General features: G+C 44.0%; 1 protein-coding gene across 7 annotated transcripts in view; it reads left to right on the plus strand.

Moving 5' to 3' along the window:
• Positions 1-20573, plus strand: part of MORN1 (MORN repeat containing 1) — a 133380-nt gene that overhangs the window by 50564 nt on the left and 62243 nt on the right. For 6 of the 7 annotated variants that reach the window (XM_082230126.1, XM_082230124.1, XM_082230123.1 and 3 more), the window contains exons 11-12: positions 16167-16285; positions 17368-17444. In XM_082230126.1, the coding sequence (XP_082086252.1) occupies positions 16167-16285; positions 17368-17444 (196 nt within the window). Of the gene's footprint in view, positions 1-16166; positions 16286-17367; positions 17445-19616; positions 19683-20573 lie in introns of all 7 variants that reach the window. The other variant, XM_082230128.1, reaches the window with a different exon arrangement.

The raw sequence follows: 20573 nt of genomic DNA on the forward strand, positions 1-20573 counted from the left end.
GGTTTCAAAGGCAGCAGTTCTTAGAAATACTAAGTCAACAAGGCTATAAGAAATGCCAGAGAGGATCAGACCTGTGAGTCTTAGTTCTTGTTCTGCTTTCTTTGCAGCCTGCAAAGAAGTGCTGTAAGTCAGCTTTCAAAAAAGGGGGCAGGGAATGGCTGCATTCAAATTCAGGCTTAATAAACCAGAATACTCAGGAGTACTGTAGCCCTTTTCCTCCTGTATCAGTCCTCCCTACATGTGCAAACAAGAAGACAAACCAGAAAACCACCATAAACCATAGCTTTCCATTATATCTGAACCAGAAAACTAAGCTAGTGGCTCCTACAAAAGTTATAATATGAAACCATGGTTTAGAGTTGGCTTACAAATCCTGGCTTGTTTGAAAGCCATGAACTATAGTAATGGAAAACCACAGTTAAGGCTGGGTGAATCTGTAAATTTCATTTTTTCCAATTTTAAATTCAGTTCTCCACATTTCCACATCAGTTTGGATTTATTTGCTTTCTTAATGTGAAAATTCATCCACATTTTAGTGGGAATTTCACTTAATAAATACATTTCTGCATAGCAGTTCCCCTGAACATAATGCCTTTTTTGGCGTGTTATTTTCACTAATGTCTGCATATTTGTATACGTTACTTGGCTGGGGAACTGCATTGCCAAATTCAGGAAAAGTACATATTTCCAAGGATGGCTGTATTACAGTTCGCGTATTGTTTCAGAAAGATGTGAATTAGGTAAGTCCACCTTTAAATGGGAGCCGAATCAAATGTCTCCCTCATCTCTATGTAGTTAACTATGGCTTCCTGGTTCCCTGCGCCTCCCTCCACCCCATGGCAGGGGTGAAAGAGGTGCCATGCCACAGCACCCAGTTTGTGTACATGGTGCCCCATCCATTTCTTTACTCTTTATAACATGTGGTAGGTTTGGTTGCAAAGCAGTGCGTGGCATACAGTTCCCGCTGTAAGTTTTGTGTCTCAGGAAGGATTTTGAACCTAGGCCTTCCTGGTGCTAGTTTGACACAGTGACTTAGGGATCGCCAACCTTTTTTGGGCCAATGAGCAAAACACACCCACCCACCAACTGCTCTATCACACATGACAACAGTAGGATGCTTCTTCCAAGCCCAAGGGAGGGCCTCTGTGGGTGCCTGCCTATTTGTGGGCACTATGTTGGTGATCTCTCCTCTCCTGCTCTAACCACTGCACTACATCTTGGCCTGCATAGTTTCAGTTAATAGGATCTGTGGCATTGAATGTTGCTGTCCAGCAACTCTTGATTTGGCGAATCTGAGTGAATTCAGGAGTTGCACAGAGGATAAAGCTAACAGGAAACTAATAAATGCAGCGAATAAATGTTCAAAAAAACATACGAATGGCTCTTCCTGGTGTTCATGTCATTTCGGAGGTGACAATAGCTTGCCCCCTGTGCCACTCACTGAATGTGTCATGTTCCCTTCCTCTTCTCTCCCCCCCCCCCAATCCTACTTGACCTCCAGGTTTGAAGTAAAGAGGGAAATCCTATAATGCTGAAACTCTCACAGAGTTTTGGTTCCAAGTGTATTTTATTAAGCAGGGGAAGTAGCTGGGGCTTCTCACATTTTGTTTTTTCTCTTTAAGGTTCTAGCTTTGAATCTCCTACTTTTATAGCAAATAGGTTCTCATAGATGGTACAAAAAGAAAGTTCAAGTGCTATAAATCATAGGTATCTAAATATTAACCTGCGGCTCTGGGGTCATCTTTCTGGGCCCAACCATGTTCATTTTTGAAGTCAGTTTTAATTCCTCTGTGTTTGTGCGCCCGCCCGCCCCCCCCCCGCCCCCAGCACACACAGACACAGACTTATTTTCTGCCAATACCCTCTGGCCAACATCAAAGCCCAGTGCACTCTCATTTCCCAGAGTTTTACTGGAAGTCCCCAGCGTTAAAATTATAAAATTGCCAATGTACGCTGCCTGAGGATAATCAGAGATTTCTCTGAAGGCTAAGCCTTCAGTTTTGACTACAGGCAAATGGAGAATGTTTGTGGCACCTCACCCTTTCCTTTTTGTCTTTGGGAATCATGAAAAGCAAATTCCATACAAATCGGCTTATTTCCTGTCATTGCTCCTTCTCCTGTGAAGACGCGCCAAATGTAGCTCATGACACTTCACCAGCAATCCTCCTTCCATCTCTCTCCTAGCAATGGGAAATATTTCTGATTTGGAGCACCTCCAGATGACCTATTTATTGAGCAGCCATTGTGATTTGCTTGTGCAAAGCTTACACCGGGGTTAGACTATATCTGGTATTCACTGAGTATTCCTTCTGATTTTTGTGCAGAGCAGATGTATGACAATGAGCATTCAGCCTATATTCAGTTTGATTTGTTTGTGAGGTATTTAAATGTCTTCCTGTTAATCGTCTCGTTTATCCCACACTTTTCAATGCATGTCCCCATCACTTCCAACTGCAAAAAGTCAATTTCTTTTTGAAAGTGGATTTGTTGCACCAGGGCACCAGAGCTCTTTAACCCACTTTAATTGTGCCAGCCTAAATTTACAGTGTGCACTTGAATTCCTCGCTCAAAATAGTGGCAGTCCGAATGCACCATTGAACTTTACAAAAAACCATTACTTATTCTTTACTACCCACACAAGTTGTTCACAGTTATTGGGTTAGATTGAAAGATCCTGCTAGCAAAGTTTGTTTTCCACCCACAAAAGGGCTGCTTCAGGCTCCATTGCAGAAATGTTGTGTGAGCCAGGTGGGGCAGGAAACTGGCAGATGGTGTTCAGAGCCATAGCTCATTGGTAGAGCATCTGATTTTGCATGCAGAAGGTCCTAGGTTTAATCCCCAGCACCTCCAGATAAGGCTGAGAATTGTCCCCTGTCTGAAACCCTGGACAGCTGCTGCCTGTCCATGTAGACCAGGGGTAGGCAACCTAAGGCCCATAGGCCACAAGCGGCCCATTTAACTGGCCCATGAGCCACCCTTGAAACGAGCCACCTGCTCGGCAAGTCCCCATGCGCTGCGCTAAACCGGCACAGCACAGCGCACGGACTCGCTTCCGCGGCGCCAGAAATCGTGTATGCACATGCGCAGATGCCGTAAATCATGTCTGTGCAGACACAGACATCGGAATTCATGGGCGCACGCGCTCACGTGCATGTGCAATCCAGGCCACTCAGGGATCTCCTCTGGAGTGAACCGGCCCAGGCGAGGTAAACCTTGCTGACCCCTGATAGACTGAGCTAGATGGACCAATGATCTGACTCAATCTCAGACAGTTTCCTAAGTAATCCTAAATCCAGAAGAGCTCCTCTATTTGTGCACCTTCTTGTGTAAGGCTATGAAGAAGCTCCCACAAGAGATTTTTTAAATTTATCACCCACAGAAGTTTATATGTGACAGCCTGGGGGTTTCCTTTCCTTATTAACTGTTACTCTCCAGGGTTTCTTGAGATGCCAGGGATTGAATTTGGGACCTTCAACATGCAAAGCATGGACTGTACAACTGAGCTGTGGTTCCTCCTCAGATAGAACAAGAGGCGGGTCTGAATGTTAGCTTCCCCAAAGGCATCTGACTAACCACTCTTGGAAATCAACACTGAGCTCCATGGATCCTTTGATCCCATAGGGATTTTCTTAATCTTGTGTCCTTTTGGCAATATAACCAAAGATTGAACTGACCCTTGGGGACGGCCAGTTGAATAAACCCCCTCCTGAACATTCTCGCTCCATCTCCTTGCAAAATGTCTAAAGATGGGGAAGGGTTGCAATATTGAGAAAATCTTTTGTGCTCAGGCTTTGCTTTTTTTCTTTCATGGGTTCTAAAAGCAGGAGGGGTCCTGTATGAATCACATGAGTGCTCTGTCCTCCTACAACAGATTAATCTTCTATCAGAAAGTAAAGTTGTGCCATATGCTTTTCTCTGTACGTTTCATTTGGCACGTGGAACCGTCCACTTACCCATCATCTGTCCAGCTGCTGCATGTTGCTTTACTCCTTGTGCTTTAGGAGGTTTCCCGTCCCTCGTTCTCTCTCTTTTCATATTATTATTTTTTTTAAAAAAATAAATATTTGTGTAATCCATCCTGGGAATAGGATGGGCTATAAATCTCTAAGAAACTCCATGCCTAGTACAAATTATCTTCAGGAATGTCTAGAAATACATTTAGCCTACTGGAAAGGATTGTAGGCTTGGAGAACACAGGGTGATTACACAGTGCTTGCACTGAAGGAAACAAAACAAAGCAAAATGTGAGCACTTTGAAACTGTTGCTGTTTTGTGGAAGGAATTCAAACACACCACAGAACTTTAGGTTTTGTGCAATTAAAGTTGATTAAAGTCTTTTGTCACCCTAGCACAACAAATCTCCTTTTTGTAATTTACAAGAAATGCTAGTGGTTGGAGGGTCCCGAAGCAGAGGTGGGCAGAGCGATTACTGCAAACTTTGTCGTTGTAATGTAGGCCAGTTTCTGCAGAAACACACAGCCCTCTCTGCCCTCCATCCAGGCAAGCAGGAAGCACTATCAGAGTTCAAGGACACATTCCAGTCAGGCAAAAACACCCAAGGGAGGTACAAAGTAGGGCCTATGAAGGGCAAGGCCTGGCAAGTGTGTCATGGGAAGACAGTCGCCTGGATGGTTGCATTCGGTTCCCAGGCCTGAGGGTCCCTATCACCGAGTTAAACATAGCAGCCCATCAAATAAACCTCCTTAGTATGTTGCCAGTCTGGGACTGCAAAAACAGATGTTGTCAAACAGCCAGCAGGCTGAGTTACATAGCTAGTAGTCTGCAATCAGCTTGGCAGTTCAAAAGTTGTGCAGACCTGCCGTAGAGCTCTGACTACATGGCAGCTGTTTATGCTCCTGCTTGAGTACTCTGGGCCTGATTCAAGCATGTAGATTCATCACTCAGTCGCTCAGGCATGTAGATTCATAGCCGAACCATGATCTCACATGCCTCAAACAGTCATTACTAGCACAAATCTCCCACATCATCTTCTGTTGCCGCTTTTTATTGCAAGCTGTTTGAAAATTGTCATCTTCTTGTGAATCACCCACTATGGACACTGGGTTATATATCCAGTGTTAGCCCTACTCCAAATAGGCCCGTTGAAATGAATGGACATAACTAACCTGGGTTGATTAATTTCAGTGGGTCTACTCTGAGTAGGACTTAGTTGGAGACAGTCCATTGGAAATATCCTGGAATGGGTAGAGGACCATGGAAGAGTAATACAGTGGTACCTCAGGTTAAGTACTTAATTCGTTCTGGAGGTCTGTTCTTAACCTGAAGCACCACTTTAGCTAATGGGGCCTCCCGCTGCTGCTGCGCTGCCAGAGCACGATTTCTGTTCTCATCCTGAAGCAAAGTTCTTAACCCGAGGTACTATTTCTGGGTTAGCGGAGTCTGTAACCTGAAGCGTATGTAACCTGAAGCGTATGTAACCTGAGGTACCACTGTAGAGCATGATACCAAAAAGAAAGAAAAAGAGAGAGAGAGAGTTAAGGGCATGAATGCAGGAATAAATCTAAGAGAAAAGGTGCTCCAAGCGCCCAAAATCTTTTATTACTGCCCAATGCATTTTGGAAAGAAAAACTTCCTTAGGTAATTTTATTAACAACCTGCAACAATATATTACTGCAGCTTCCTCCTTTTGCCAAATGGAACTGCCCCATAGACTTGGTCTATGAAACCTGTTGTCTTGTATTTGTTGGTAGATAACACATTTACACTTACAGAAGCTTTTAAAACAAAATTGCGCACTCCCAGCCCCCCCTGCAAATCTGCAATGTGTGTGCACGTGCCAAATTGGGTTGTTGACCCGGGTGAAATGAAGCCGAATTTCGCCCCTGCCCTGTGACACTCCCTCCTATGAATCCCATCACATTTGGGGATATTAGGCTGATGCGTCCTTCATTTGTACCTTTGAAGGGTTAACACTTATAAAATTCTTTCTCAATCTCTATTCCCCGCCCCCGCCCGCCCTCGCTTCTGTTTCCTTTCCTTAAGATTTTTCAAGGGTTAAGGAGTTCACCTTCCATCTGTGGTTTACTTGGTCATAATATTTGTTTAAATAAGTACAGGGCAATGCTGGGAAATCTTTGTAGCAGGCAGAGAGAAAGGGAGAAGTCCAGTGTGCAAGTTTCGATCTGGAAAGCCCAGAAATCTCCATGATCTGGCCCTGCTGCTGCACAGATCTGTCTGAAAGGATTAAGCATGTCGAGGCCTGGAGTGCCTTTTACAATAACGTGGTTGCGCCTACATTTATTTCTCCTTTGTTTGACTATATGTCCAAACAAGCTTGTGAGAGTTCTCCTGTCTGCGACCTTTTTGTACACTTTGGTAATCTCCTTTTCTCCACTGAAACAAAGCTAAAAAGTGATGATTAATCTGTTTGCTGATTTTCACAATTGAAGGAACAACAACCAAGGAGTAATTCTTTGCTTCACTCTGTTAACAGAGGAATGGGGAATGGCAGAAAGCATGCTGATAAAAAAGTGTAGGATGTGTTTGAAGCAACCCCCCCCCCCATTTACTTCTGTTTTTGGCGACAGACCATGCAGATCACTGCTTTACTTTACATGTTTGAATGGTGCTTTTAAAAATATTCACAGTGTAGAGAAAGCGGATAGGGTAAAATTAATCTCCTCGTGATACTAGAACTCATGTCAGTCCAGTGAAGCAAAATGTTGGACAGACAAAAGAATGCTTTTTCACATAGCACAGAATTTGCTCCTGCGGTATATATTGATGGCCAACAACCTGTGTGGCTTTAAAACAGGTGGGAGGAACGTTTAGTCCTTCAGTTGTTGCTGAATCACAATATCCATCATCCCTTGCCATTGGACATGCTTCCCGTGGCTGATGTGAGTTCAGCAACATCTGGAGGGCTACAGGCTCTCCACACCTGCTTTAAAAGATGATTGGATGAAGTCAAGGAGGATTAGGCTATCAGTGCCAACTGGCCACAATGGCTATGTTTTACCTTCACTGCTTGAGGTTGCAATCTCTGAATACCAGTTGATGGGAATCACAAGTGGGGAGAGCAGTGTTGTGTTCAGGTCCTGTTTGCAAGTTTCCTGTTGTCATCTGTCTGGCTACTTGGAGAACAGGACGCTGAGTTAGCTGTGCCTTTCACCTGATCTATCCAGGTTATATTCTTATATCTTAAGACATCTACTTCCCCTCCCCACTTGAATACTTCTGCAACATATGGTCAATGGGAGGATGGATTTAACTCTGGAAGCTTTCAGCTGCTTTTTCTGGAGCTGGTTTATACTTTGTCGCAAAGCGTGACTCCCCACTGCATAGTCATTAAACTTTTTATCCTCTGTTCACCAAGAGAGACTGGCACACTATTTGCTCCATAGTGATATCTCCCAAAAGAGATGGTGCAGAAAAGGGGAACCAAATTGATCAGAAAAAGGAGCAAATCCCCTTCTGGGAAAGGCTACAACATTTGGGACTTCTTTTAGTTTGGGGAAAAGGCTCGTAAATTTAGGAATAAGTTTTTCTGCCTCCTAACAATGGAACCCAGATTGTAAGCGCAGTCAGAGAAGAAATTGGGGAAGTTGCAATGCTCACCTCTTCTTCTGGGTGAACATTGCAAGCACCCAGCATTCACACCTGGACCCTAAGAGCTTTGCAAGCATCCCTACCAATCAACCCCAGCTCCCTTAAGAGTGTATCAACATCTGGCCTATAATCTGCTGCAACTTTCAAGGGTGAATTGAGGAACTGATAAACACCTAATATTTTGGTCCTGAGCTGTCATACCCACATGAGCATAAGAACTTAAGAAGAGACTGCTGGTTCAAGCCAAAGGCCCATCTAGTCCCGCATCCTGTTCTCACTGTGGCTTGTGGGAAGCCCACCAACAGGATTTTTGTATCTAATGTTAATGCTACCCAGAGTAGACACACTGAAGTTAATGGACTGTTGATTTCAATTGGTGTGTGTGTGTGTGTGTGTCTGTATCTATATATCTATATAGATATATCTATATCTATGCAGGTTTTGGTGTCTTCGGGTGTCTTCCCGTGTAAGAGTCGGGGTGCTCAACTAAATGCAGCACAGCCATCTTCTCAGAAAAACTCTTCACAAGCTCAAGAGGTCAAGACACGAAAGCTTTAGCAACTAATCTACACTTAATGACCCACCCAGTGGTATTCAGAATATCACTCATGAAATCACTCAAGATATCCCTCAAGTAATTAAGGAACAAAAGAAGAAAAGGCACACTAATCTAGGAACTTCCTCTCTGCCCAGAACGTTGGAGGCTATACACCACACCCCTCAACAGTATTTATAGGAACTCAAACACCAGATTCTGCTCTGTTCCAGTAACAAGAAGCCGAAAGCACCAGCCTGAAGATGACGAGTGAGACCTCGTCGAAACGTCGCCCAGACACCCCGACTCTTACACGGGAAGACACCCGAAGACACCAAAACCTGCATTCCTGTACCCGTGAAAATCTACGAAAGCAAATCTATATCTATATATCTATATATCTATATATCTATATATCTATATCCATCTATCTTTATTGCGTTCCATAGACCCACAAAACAGTTTCTAAACAAGATACAGTTAAGACAACCAAACAACAACAGGCGAAAGAGACCGAGGTAGTCATTTTGTTATGTCCAGAGCATGATGGTCTTTGTTTCTTGTGACCTCTGAAAGAAACTTTGCCACGGTCAGTGTAATATCATTTGTCCTATCCTCCATTTGACCAGAAGGTATTTAATATGGGAGGCTTCAGATTTTCCCGGCAAATTTGCTAGTAAGGGTTTGATTAGTTGATCCCTTGCTTGCTCATACTGCCCACAGTGCAGTAGGATATGGTTCATAAACAAAGCCTATTCTGATAGGAGATGCCTCTCAGCCTACCATTTAGAACTTCTGATGGAAATACATTTAATCTAGCTTTGGTAAATACGGTGGGTGGGTACGGACAAATTCCTAAGATATGAGGCTAACTGAAAGTCGTGCCCGTATTGGACTCCAGCTGCAATCGGGCAACAGGTTACATTGGATCTGGATCGGTCTACTCTGAGTTGGACTTAGTTGGCTACAATTCAGAGTCTGAAAGGACCCCAATGGTCATTTAGATTAATCCACTTCTACAGCATCCCTAGTGGCCATCCAACCTTTGCCTAAAAACCTGTAATAAAGGAAAGTCTACAATCTTCCAAGGCAGTCTGTTCCATTGCTGACTAGCTCATACTGCCAGGGAGTTCTTTCTAATGTTTCATCTAAATCCTCCCTACCCCCTCTTATAATTTGAATCTTTGGTTCAGGTCCTACCTTCTGGATATGTTGAATAATATTGGGTGTATGATGTGTACAGCATTGGAAGAATCTCAGCTCAATAGTTCTGAGTAGACAGGACTTAACTGTTTTGTGGGTTTTTGTTTTTTTAAATAGCTTTCCCTGCTCATTTTCTTTTCCCCCCACCTTCCCTCCAAACCTCCTGCCTGGCAGAAACTCTCCAATTGGTTGTTCTGCATTTCCTTTCAAATGGGAAAGAAGAAGAAAAACATCTCTCTTGCATCTGGAACCGCGCCAGATACTCTAAACCCTATTTTGGTTAAATTACAGTACCCAGATTTTTAGTAACAAAACGCATTGATTTTATATTCAGAAAGATTTTTATATTTAGTCTGTTAACCTTTTGTAATTCCCACCCACTGCTTTTAAACTGCAGAATGTGGTGTTTTTTTTTTAATGCTAATTGTTGTCAGTAGGGTATCAGCCACAGCCCCTTAGCAATTTAAACTCATTGAATTGTAATGCAGGTGCTGATAATTGGAGGACTGCTATTGTTTTCCTGGCAATGGGGAATATGTTTCAAACAATTCCTTGCAAATTGGATTTGAGACCATGGGGGGAAAAACATAGTTTAAAGATAACTTTAGCTTCCAATTTAGAAAGTGCAGGGGGGTAGGGACAGGGAGCAGCTGTACAAGCTAGTGTGGTCCTCTGAGGCTTTGTCTCTCTTGTTCAGGCTGAGCACACCAAATGGGGTAGCCAATATGGTACCCTCCAGATGACTCGTCAGGCTGGCTGGGGCTGATGAGAGTCGGAGTCCAATAACATCTGGAGGGCACTGTGTTGGCTGTCTCTTTGTTAAGCCCATTAATGTGTGTGGGAGACAAAAGAAGTCTTTTGAAAGAGGATTGTCCCCACTTTACAGCGGCTATGCTTAGGAAGCTTTGTTACATTGAGCAAAATCAGCTAGCTCAGTCACGTCTACACATAATGGCAGTGGCTCTACTGGATTGCAGGCAAGGGGGTCTCTTCCAGCCTTTACTGGGAGATGCCAAGGATTTAAACTGGGATCTCTTGCATGCATATCAGATGGTCTAACTGTCAACTGTTGTGCTTCTGTTAGGACTTTGGGTTATCTCCAGCTATGTCCCACTCAAGGCAGAGCCATTAACATTAATGAACCTAAGTTAGTCATGCCCATTAATTTCAGTGGGTCTACACTTAGTAGGACTAACATTGGATACCACCCACAGGGGCACAGAAAGCTGCCTTATATTGCACCAGATCTCTCTGATATTGTAGATCCATCTTGTTGAGTATTGTCTGCACCAGGCATGTCCAACCAGTCGATCGCGGGGCGTCCCTGGTCGATCACATGATCCTGATCAATCACGCCCCCCCCCAAAGTCTCGCAGTCTCTTGGGAGTTGGACATGCCTGGTCTACAGTGACTGGCAGTGGCTGTCCAAGATTTCAGGAAGGGAATATTCCCAGCCCTCCTAGATCTTCTGCATGCAAAAGCAGATGCTGTCCCACTGAGCTGTAAGAAAAGCCAAATCTCTGCGCTTAGCCTCCACACTGACATGCTCACTTTCTGTGGGCAGGGAGCATTTATTTGTGGCTGAACAGTGAGTAATTTTTCCAATGAGCAGACTCGAAATCTGAAGTAGTGAAGTCCAGGCAAAGCTTCACTACTCAGTTCTACTGGTTGTATAAACTTGCACTGGCACCTGTAGCAGTTTCCCCCTTCTTTTACTGTTCTTGGTTTTCATATGTTAGATAAGATCCACACAGACCAAACATTATGAGGATGGAATGGTAACTTTGGCCCCCTTCATTTCCTTGCTTTCATCAAATAAAGTTACACCCTTGCTTTGACGTACCATTGAGGTTTCTTTTGTGTGTTAATTGACGTTGGCTTTGTAAGACTTGGTGGAATGTAATTTTATAGGGAGATGTTTGATTGAAATCTCAGCCTTCGTTGTTTTGTGCTTTTTCAGCCAATGCTCAAAAGCCAACTATTTGTTAAATCTTTTGCCTGTGTTTTACATTAAGGGAAAGCTGGGGTTTCCTATTGGAAACATGAAGTGTACTTTCTTTATGGAAAACCTAACAATTTGACTTCGGTTCATTTGTAATATAGCTGTAGCTCAGTGGCAAAACATCTGCCTGGCATGCAGAAAGCCCCAGGTTCATTCCCCAGCATCTCTTGGCAGGACTGGGATTGTCCCTTGCCTGAAATTCCCTTGTGGTCTCTTCCAACTCCCTTGTGGTCTCTTCCAACTCTATGATTCTATGATTCTATATGGTGTTTCCTGCTTGGCAGGGGGTTGGACTCGATGGCCCTTGTGGTCTCTTCCAACTCTATGATTCTATTCTATTCTATGAAATCCTGGAGAGCTGCTGCCAGTCAGTGTAGACAGTACTGAGCTAAATGGCTCAGTGGTCTGGCTCAATATAAGGCAGTTTTCTATGACAGAATATTGTACTGCACCCTGACATCCAAAAATGAGAGCTTCCTTCATGGTTTCCAGCTAGCCATAACCCCCTCCAGGCAGGATAACCAATTCTATCTACCACCACCTTCAGTTTATATTTGTATTTTTTCCAACCAACCTGAAACATTTTGTGCTTGTGAAGCATATTCATGCTGCATGGAGCTGTGAGGGGAGGGGACTGCCTGCTTCAATATTTTTTTTTAGGAAGATTTTTGTATGTCTGCAAACTTCAGGGTTTTCCTGACCATACTGATACTAGTAGTAGCAGCAGCAGCATTAACAAACTGCCTTTCATTTTAAGATGAGATATATTTTTCTAGTTTCTCTAGAGAGAACGTTAGGTCCTCCAAGAAATTGGAGGACAAATTTTGACACAGCACTAGAAATTTTGAGTGGGCTCATTTCGTTTCCCAGCTGGTAGGCACAGGGCAGCTCAAGTTTGGTTTTAGAGGGGGGAAGTAGGGCCTGCAACAAAAGGTTGCAGTTGGCGTGTTCTGGCTCTGGGTTCCAGGCAGCCATGCTGTATTCTAGGATACTCTTTTCCATTCCCTTTCTCCTCTAGTTTTCTGTCCCTCCCGCCTCACATTTCTCAGTGGTTCTGTTGTGGCTCCACCCCTGCCAGCTCTCAGCAGCTTAGCTCACTACAGTGGTACCTCGGTTGTCAAACGTAATCAGTTCTGGAAGACGATTCAACTTCCAAAATGTTCAACAACCAAGGTGCAAAGGGCAGTCAGCAAAGTCAATGGAGAAAAGGGGGGGGGGACGCAATGGAAGCTGTTTGACTTCCGAGACCCATTTGAAAACGGAAGCAATTACTTCTGGGTTTTCGGAGTTCAGGTTCTGAAATGTTGGGCTTCCAAGACGCTCAAAAACTGAGGTACCACTGTATTAGAAGGGGTGATTATGGTGATGATTTAATACCAAGGATATCATAACTGAAAAGACCTGGCATGAGCTTCACTGACACGCAAAACGCTTCAATGAACCATGAGTTGCATCCATGGTTCTTTTGTAACATGGGCCCCTTGGATGGGTTATGCCTTGCAGGAAATACTATTCTTCTAAGGCAACCTTCCCCAACATGGTGCCACCAAAGGAGGTTGTCGACGGCTGCTCCATAGCTTTTGGTTATGTGTTAAGTCCATGCTTCTCACTCCTTTCCCCACCTTCCTCATTAGTTAACTGACATTTATTGGTAATTGAATCAAGCATTAAAGGCTAATGCGCTGTGTCTGGTCACCTTTAAATAAGACACAACTGCTGCTCCCAAGGACCAGTCACCCTATCTCACCCCCTCGCACCCTTTTTAAGGAAGAAAGTATTACAACATTCAGACCAGCCCATCAACAGCCAATAATTCTTTATGCTCCATTATTAGAAGGTGTGCCTACCGTTTAACAATAATGACTCTAACGCCCTAAGTCATAGATGTTTATAGCTATTTCTCCTTTCACGCCATCCCCTTTTCCTCTCTTCCTCCTCCTAGTTTTATGCCCTACACAGGTGATTAGCATGTTGTAATTGAGTTGGACATAAAAAAAGATAATTAATTGACATTTCACTCCCAGAGAGGTCAAACTGCCCCATCTTCTGCAGTCATTATGAGACTAGTCATTCTGCTCCTGCTTCCTCCACTCCATTCCACCCCCCACAAGGTGATGGAATGACCTTTATCTTGCTGATCAAGACATAATTGTTGTAATAAAAATAGACACAGAGGGTGGATTTCAGGAGTGGCACTCCTGAGATGGGAGTCTCCAATTAAACTGGGTTTTATTGTGAGCTGTGGGCAGCTGTCAGATGGGAGGCAGGAGCTGGGAAGAGAGAGTTACGTGAAGGATGCAGATCTGACACACTGCAACCAGGGAGGCATTGTTTCTCTAGCAGAGTTCCAGTCCAGCCTTTGATACCCTTCCTGTCTGAGAGGATCCAGTGTCTAGCCTGCACAGCTGAGCCTAGTTCAGAACCTGAGAGTATGTCACTGCCCAGGGAAAGGCTCCAATCTACAGCTCTGGTTGCAACCCTGGTGGCTCTTTGCACACAGATCCAAGAGTGGACAATCACTACAGGGCAGAATTAGGGAGGCAAGGAAGCAGTGGTTTCTGTTCTGACTTCATCACAATCAGCACTGTTTCTGTTCTGCTGAAGTTCAGTTTCCACCAAATACTATGCTATTCATCTCCTTGTCTGCTATTTAACATTATTTACGTAACTTACAAATTCATTGTAATTAATGATGCAATTCTTTCCACACCGCTCATTTCAATGTCAGGGAAGCACAATTTAAAGGGGGGGAGGAGTGGTCATCAACTACATATTGTTTGCAGACTAAAAACAACAACAGTTCATCGGTATTCACTGGATTTATTTCCATTCCAAACATGAGACCAAATGAGCAAACCCCAGCAATTTCCGCTTCCATTTCTATGTTCATCAGAATTCTCAGACAATCCCGGGCAGGATGAAGTTGAGGGTTTTGGTAGCAACCCAGAGAGCAACTGAACATGTTGCTCAGACTAATAGGGAAGACAGCAGGATCTGAGAGTTTATGTTGGACAGAAGCATGTGATTGGCCTTTGGGGGCATGTAGCAGATTCTGGGATATTAATGCAAAATGTCCCAGCTTTCGTTCCAAGTGGCAGAAGGGATCTGATTCAAAAGGCCACTGGGTTGAGCCTACATAACACTTGCCACCTGTGCCAGCATACAGCCATCCTCTTAAGCCAGCTCATGTACTAGCGTTGGACCTTGGGGTCTCAAATTTCAGCGGTGCCCTGTGCAACACCAAAATCCAGCACCCTCACCTCCCATGTTCCAATCAAAATCATAGTTGCGCCACCCCCAAGGCTTGGCACCCAGTACGACCAAACTGGTTGCACTTCCCTAAATCCGCCTCTGTGTTTACACAAATCAGTTCCCTGGGTGACGTCTTGTTGATGCTGGCAGAACATTACTCTTTGTCCTGTCCATTCTCTCACTTCATTGGCCAAAAGAAAGGTTACTTTTCCTGCACTAAGCACCCAGCACAGTGAAATTTCACATTGTTAAGTGCTGCACAACTTTCCATGGTGTCTCCACCTGATCATTTAAAAAGTTCGCCTTTCCACTTTTGCAAGGACGTTCTTTTAACACCTCTCTCTTCATTAGCTTTCGCTGTACTAGCAGTATTTATGTTCTGAGCAATGAATGGGAACCATATTGCTTACAGCATAATTTCCAATTTCTTAATGCACTAATAGTTTTCAATAAAGATTTCGCAGCTGCTAACTCCTGATTTGCCTTGTCTAATGGTGGTGCGATATGCTTTTAAAGAAAGTATCAAACTAATACTGTGAAGTTGGGGGTGGGGGTGGAAATCAAGGTTACCCAGGTGTGGCATGGTGTCAGGGTTCAGACCTGTCCAACCCCAAAGGGCCAAGAAATTAGAGCTGTTAAGGGCCACAACCTTCACAGATGGATTATTTAGGCAGTATTGATAATGATATAAAAAGCATGGGAAGCTGTGGTCCTTCCAGGTGTTGCTGAACTACAACTTCCAGCAGCTCCAGCAAGCACAGCCAATGTCCAAGGATTATGGGAGCTGCAGCTCAGCAACACCTGGAGAGCCACAGTTTCCTCACACCTGTGATAAAGTATCCTATGTCGCTGGAAGTTCCAGCTTCACTCTCTCTTGGAGCTGTGTGACTGGTAGTGGCACTGTGGGGAACCTAGGTCCCATATATGTTTGTTCACTAGAATGGGTTCATGGATTTTGTACAATTGAAGCTATCATGCAGCAACTGAAGCTACCATTCCACATTACAAATACCCAACTGGCAACCAGTACCACCCAAATATAACATGACTTCCATGTCAGCCTGAACCCAATTGTGAACGTTTCTGGGTTGCTTGGAAGGACCATGCAAAAGCTCCATTGCTACAGATGGTCACACTCTTTATGCAGAGGCCTGAGTGCATCACCATGCCCATGAGGAAAAATATGAGTGTTGACACATACATAGGGCTTCAATCTCTACCTTGCAAGATAGTTGCTAAGAAAACTCTTGGTGGTGGGGAGAAGAGAATCAGGCATGGTGCCTTTTGCACTTTGGGGGAAGTGAGAGATGTCAGCGTACTGAATTTTATAAATACTGTTGGAGATATTGCTAGAGTAAATCACAGCTGCTGAGAGCTTAGGTACAACATACTAATTTTCCATTCCACTGTTATAGTCAAGGTGACTTTTATAAAGGGACCCAAACCTTGCAGTAGAGAGCCACAAGCATTTCTTGTGTCTTGTTTCATTTACCTTCCCCTTCAACAGACTTAATATTTTTTATTTAAATTTTGACCACTCATTAAACACAACAGGAAAATAGATAGATGCTTCCCTTGACTATACATTGTTCTTTGTTTATATAGAAAATGAAAGTGGCTGTTTCCGAAGAGTTGAGCGTGGCTGTGCCATTTTCAGTAGCATCACCCTTGCACCTCTTCCAGGAGATCCTCAACCTGCTGTGCAGTCAGATGAGCCAAATGAAGTAAGGAAAGCCAGCTACACTTTTGGACACAACAGTTCACATCCACATTTCATTCCCATTTCATTATCTGGCAGTAGTCCAGATTGGAAGCTCCTCCTCCCTAACACCCAGAAGGAAGAATGTCTTAACCTGCTACCCTAACTTCCTGGCAGGAAGGTCACCGTTGCTTATCAGGAGGGGTAAAGCAGTTATTGAGCCAGATTGGTTTTGCTGGTGTGTTTGCACTGCAGTGACCTCCCCACCAGCTCCCCCACCTTCAGGTAAGCTACAGCGACTCACCTCCCAGGAAGCTAGAGTATTGGCTCCACGAAACCTGCCTCAAAGAGTGCACAGCAGGTTCCAGTGATGGCACCTGCAGCCCCACCCCCTTCAAAACATTCTGGTGTGGTCCTTCATACAATGCAGAGTTCTCGCTGTTCCCACCAATACTCTAGGCGACTGTGTGAAATTAAATTACTACTAGACCCAGTGTCCTGGTGTTTGTCCAAATGCTTCTCAGACCACTGCCCCCCAAATAAGTCAAAAGAGGAGGGGACCCACAAAAGAGCTCTTACCCCATGGCCCCTCAGAATTGAAGCCAACCTCACCAGATGCATGCATACATACATAGCAACTTTATTTGCATTAGCCATAGCAATAAAATAAAATAAAATACAGTGTACTGAGGATACAGCTAAATGCTTAGCTATACAAATGACATTCTAGAGCAGCGGTTCTCAACCTGTGGGTCCCCACATGTTGTTGGACTACAACTCCCATCATCCCTGAGCTCTGGCCTTGCTAGCTAGGGGTGATGGGAGTTGTAGTTCAACAACATCTGGGGACCCACAGGTTGAGAAAAGCTGTTCTAGAGGTTTACATCAGTACAAATGGGGTCCAGTATCTTATAGCATGTGCAATCCCTTATGCTTGCCCTAAGAAGACATGTTCTGTGGAGCCAGCATTGTGCGTGGGTAGACGGCGGAACTTGGGAACATGAGTTCAGAACCCTGGTTAGTCATAAAGCTCACTGGGTGACCTTGAACCAGATCTTGATCTCTCTCATATTTAGAATTTATTATCTAAACCTCTTACTCATGCAGGAAGGGGGCAAAAAGGCAAGTGTCAAGACCATTGCAGAGAAAATGACTGCTTCCCAGGAGACGGTTGGAGATAGCAGGTATGTTCCCATCTCCCACTTCTCAGATGGATGCTTTTTCATTCATGTCTGTGACCCTGCTTTCTCAACAAACTACATCAAACTGCCTTTTGTATTTCAAGTAACATTTTCAGAATGTTAAAAGATTGAAACCAAGGTGTCATCTTGCCTAGTGGTGAGTGAGCTGCACTCCCAACTACTGCCTTAAAAAAAAAGATGCCCTATGGGCTCATTGTTATGTTTTGAATTTGTGAAGCAAGAATGTGTACTCAGGATCTCATCATCATTAAGTCAGAACTAATCACTAACAGTAAACTTGTGCTGGCTCTTAAACACATAAGAAATCCTTTCCTGAGCCAAAGTTAACTTAGCCTGGGATTCTTTTCAATAATTCCAACAACCACTAGGTGGTCCACCAGAAATTGGCCAATAGGATCGCTCTGATTCATTATCTCTCTTCTGTCCATCAGTTCCCTGCCTCTGCCCCTGCCCCATCCCCACACCATAAGTATTCATTTATTTCTAAGCCTCCTTAGATGCCTTTCCAGTTATATGGTGCTCAGTGCAACTTTCAGGGTAATGCATTAATTGCCTTATAGACTGAAGGATCCCATGGTGATTGCAAACTGAACATGAGTCAGTTGTGTGATGCGGCTTCAGAAAAATGTAATGCAGTTTTAGGTTGCATTAATAGAACCGTAATTTCCAAGTGGCAGGCAAAAAGAATTCCACTTTATTGTTGCAGGAGGTTGAGGGAAATCATGAACATCCACAGAGGTGCGAAAGCAGCTGGATGAGCCATAATCTCTAGATTCCCAGTTTTCAGTTCCTGCCTTCCTGTCTATCTAATCTATCTATCATCTATCTATCTATCTATCTATCTATCTATCTATCTATCTAAAAAAAGCAAGTTTCTACCTTGTAGAACCTGAGAGATGAGGCAATCCATACAGGTCATGGTCTCCTCATTTGTTTTATGAGAAATTAGCCTGCACTTATCTTTCCGTGTTCTTAGCAGGGAGGCTGGCCAGCTTCTTCAATCCATGAATTTCAGAACCCCCACAACAACATCCCCCACAGCTATCCTAACCCCATATGCATTGATTTTTACTTAATCAGACTGCCACTAACCAGTCCCTCTTCTGCTAACCATTCTGCTGTTCACAACAGAGCCAATCATTACCCATCACTATGTGTGGCCAGCAGGTCCCACACATGTCTCTGGGGGGGGTGTTGAACTTTAAGGGGGGCAATGACATACAAACACTCTTCCATAGAAACGCCTAAGGTAGGGTGTCAGGACTTTACACTCCTCTTCCTTTCCTCCCCCCCCCCTTTCTGATTGGTACCATGTAGCCAGAAAGGAGTCAGTCAACATCGACTATCAAAGGACATTATGAATGGCCCCAACCTGCAAGCTGTAGGTGATTGAGGTATTTACATATTTCCCTGGAAGTCATCACACAGGTGGAGTTACTGCAATCAGTGAAAGAGCAGATGAGGGAGAGAAACTCAACTGACACCAGGCGGGACTTGTTCTGGCTATTGTGTTTCAGTCCAGTTTATTTCAGTAATTCATGGAGGCTTGGGATGCAGTGGAGGTGAGATGAAAAGAGGAGGAATGTCAATGGCAACCGCAGAGTAGAGTGGGGTGGCATTCTATCCTTCCTCCCCTTAGTTACATTTAAGAGGTAGCTGCCCAGAGCGGCTGGGGCAACTCAGTCAGGTGGGCAGAGTAAAAATAATAAATTTATTTAATTATTATAGTTGAGGGGTTTTTATTCTTGTTCTGGCACACTAGAAAAAGAGACATAGCTCCCTTGAGCTTTGTCAGCTTGGTGAGTTGTTGTTGTTTCCCCCCTCCCTTGGGTTCTATTGTGGCTTCAAAGCGTTGCTGGTGTGTTTGTGTTCTTATTAAAAATGAGCCTTGCGATTCTCCGTAGCATTTCCTGGAGTGGAGGTTTCCATGGAGACTCTACTCCAGGAAATGCCTTGGTTTGCATTTTCAAAGAACCCTTGTCGCTCCCCAGCCTTGCCCGGCAGATGTTTGTGTTCTTAAGGAAGAGTCTTGGAGTTGTGATTTTCCGTACTGGGTTTCCCTGGAGTCTAAACTAGTGTGCAAAATTAGCAACTACAGTCAAAGCCCACCTGCATAACTCTACAATATCCTGTATCTGTCTGACTTTGAAACAGATACATTCTGATGCTAGTTAAACATTGAAGAGCTGGCTTTCCTCCTTGCCACGGGCATGTGAATAGGTGTGTGTGCGTTGCAACCATGTAGAACACAAAGACCCCAATTGTTTATTTCTGGAAGCATTCTAACAGAACATAGATGTGTCGGAAGCTGCCTTATATTGAGTCAGACCATTGTCCGTCTGGGTCCCCATTTTCTACACTGACTGGCCATGGCTTGCCAGGATTTCAACCAGGGTACAATTCTTAGCCCTATGTGGATATGCCAGGAACCTTTTGCATACAAAATAGATGCTCTACTGAACTATGGTTCCATATACTTTGCTCTAAATGATGCTGGGGAAGAGATTCATACATGTGGTACAAAACTATTCATCAGAATGGAAATGACATCAAATACTGTCTGGCACAGCCCCTGGTACCCTAGATTTCTCCATTTATTAAGAAAATTATGAATCAGTTTATCTAGCGGGATATACTGTTACCCACAGAGAACTGTGTTATTTTTCCAGAAATGTTGGTATCATTCTAATGTGTAAGAAAGGAGATGTTTAAGTGCTCAAATCGGGAGAAATGCCCCTTCTCAAATGACAAACTGTTTCCAATAAACCTATGCCAGTTCATTCAAGTTCTCAAGCATACTTTTGATTTTCACAGAGTTACTAATGGGTGGTTTGGAGCACCCCAAAATCCTGTGCCTGATAAATGAAGTGTGTGTGTGTGTGTGTGTGTGTGAGAGAGAGAGAGAGAGAGAGAGAGAGAGAGAGAGAAGAATGACAAGACAACTTCACATATTGCAGTATAACATATATGAAGCTATTTCTCTTTCCTCTTTTTTTGCATCAATTTCATAGCCCAGGGACAGCCAACACATTGCCCTCCAGATATCGCTGGACTACAGCTCCCATCATCCTTCACCATTGGCCATGCTGGCTGTGGTTGATGGGTGTTGAA

This window comes from Podarcis vaucheri (genome assembly GCF_965113315.1).
Source record: "Podarcis vaucheri genome assembly, chromosome: 7".
Lineage (NCBI taxonomy): Eukaryota > Metazoa > Chordata > Lepidosauria > Squamata > Lacertidae > Podarcis > Podarcis vaucheri.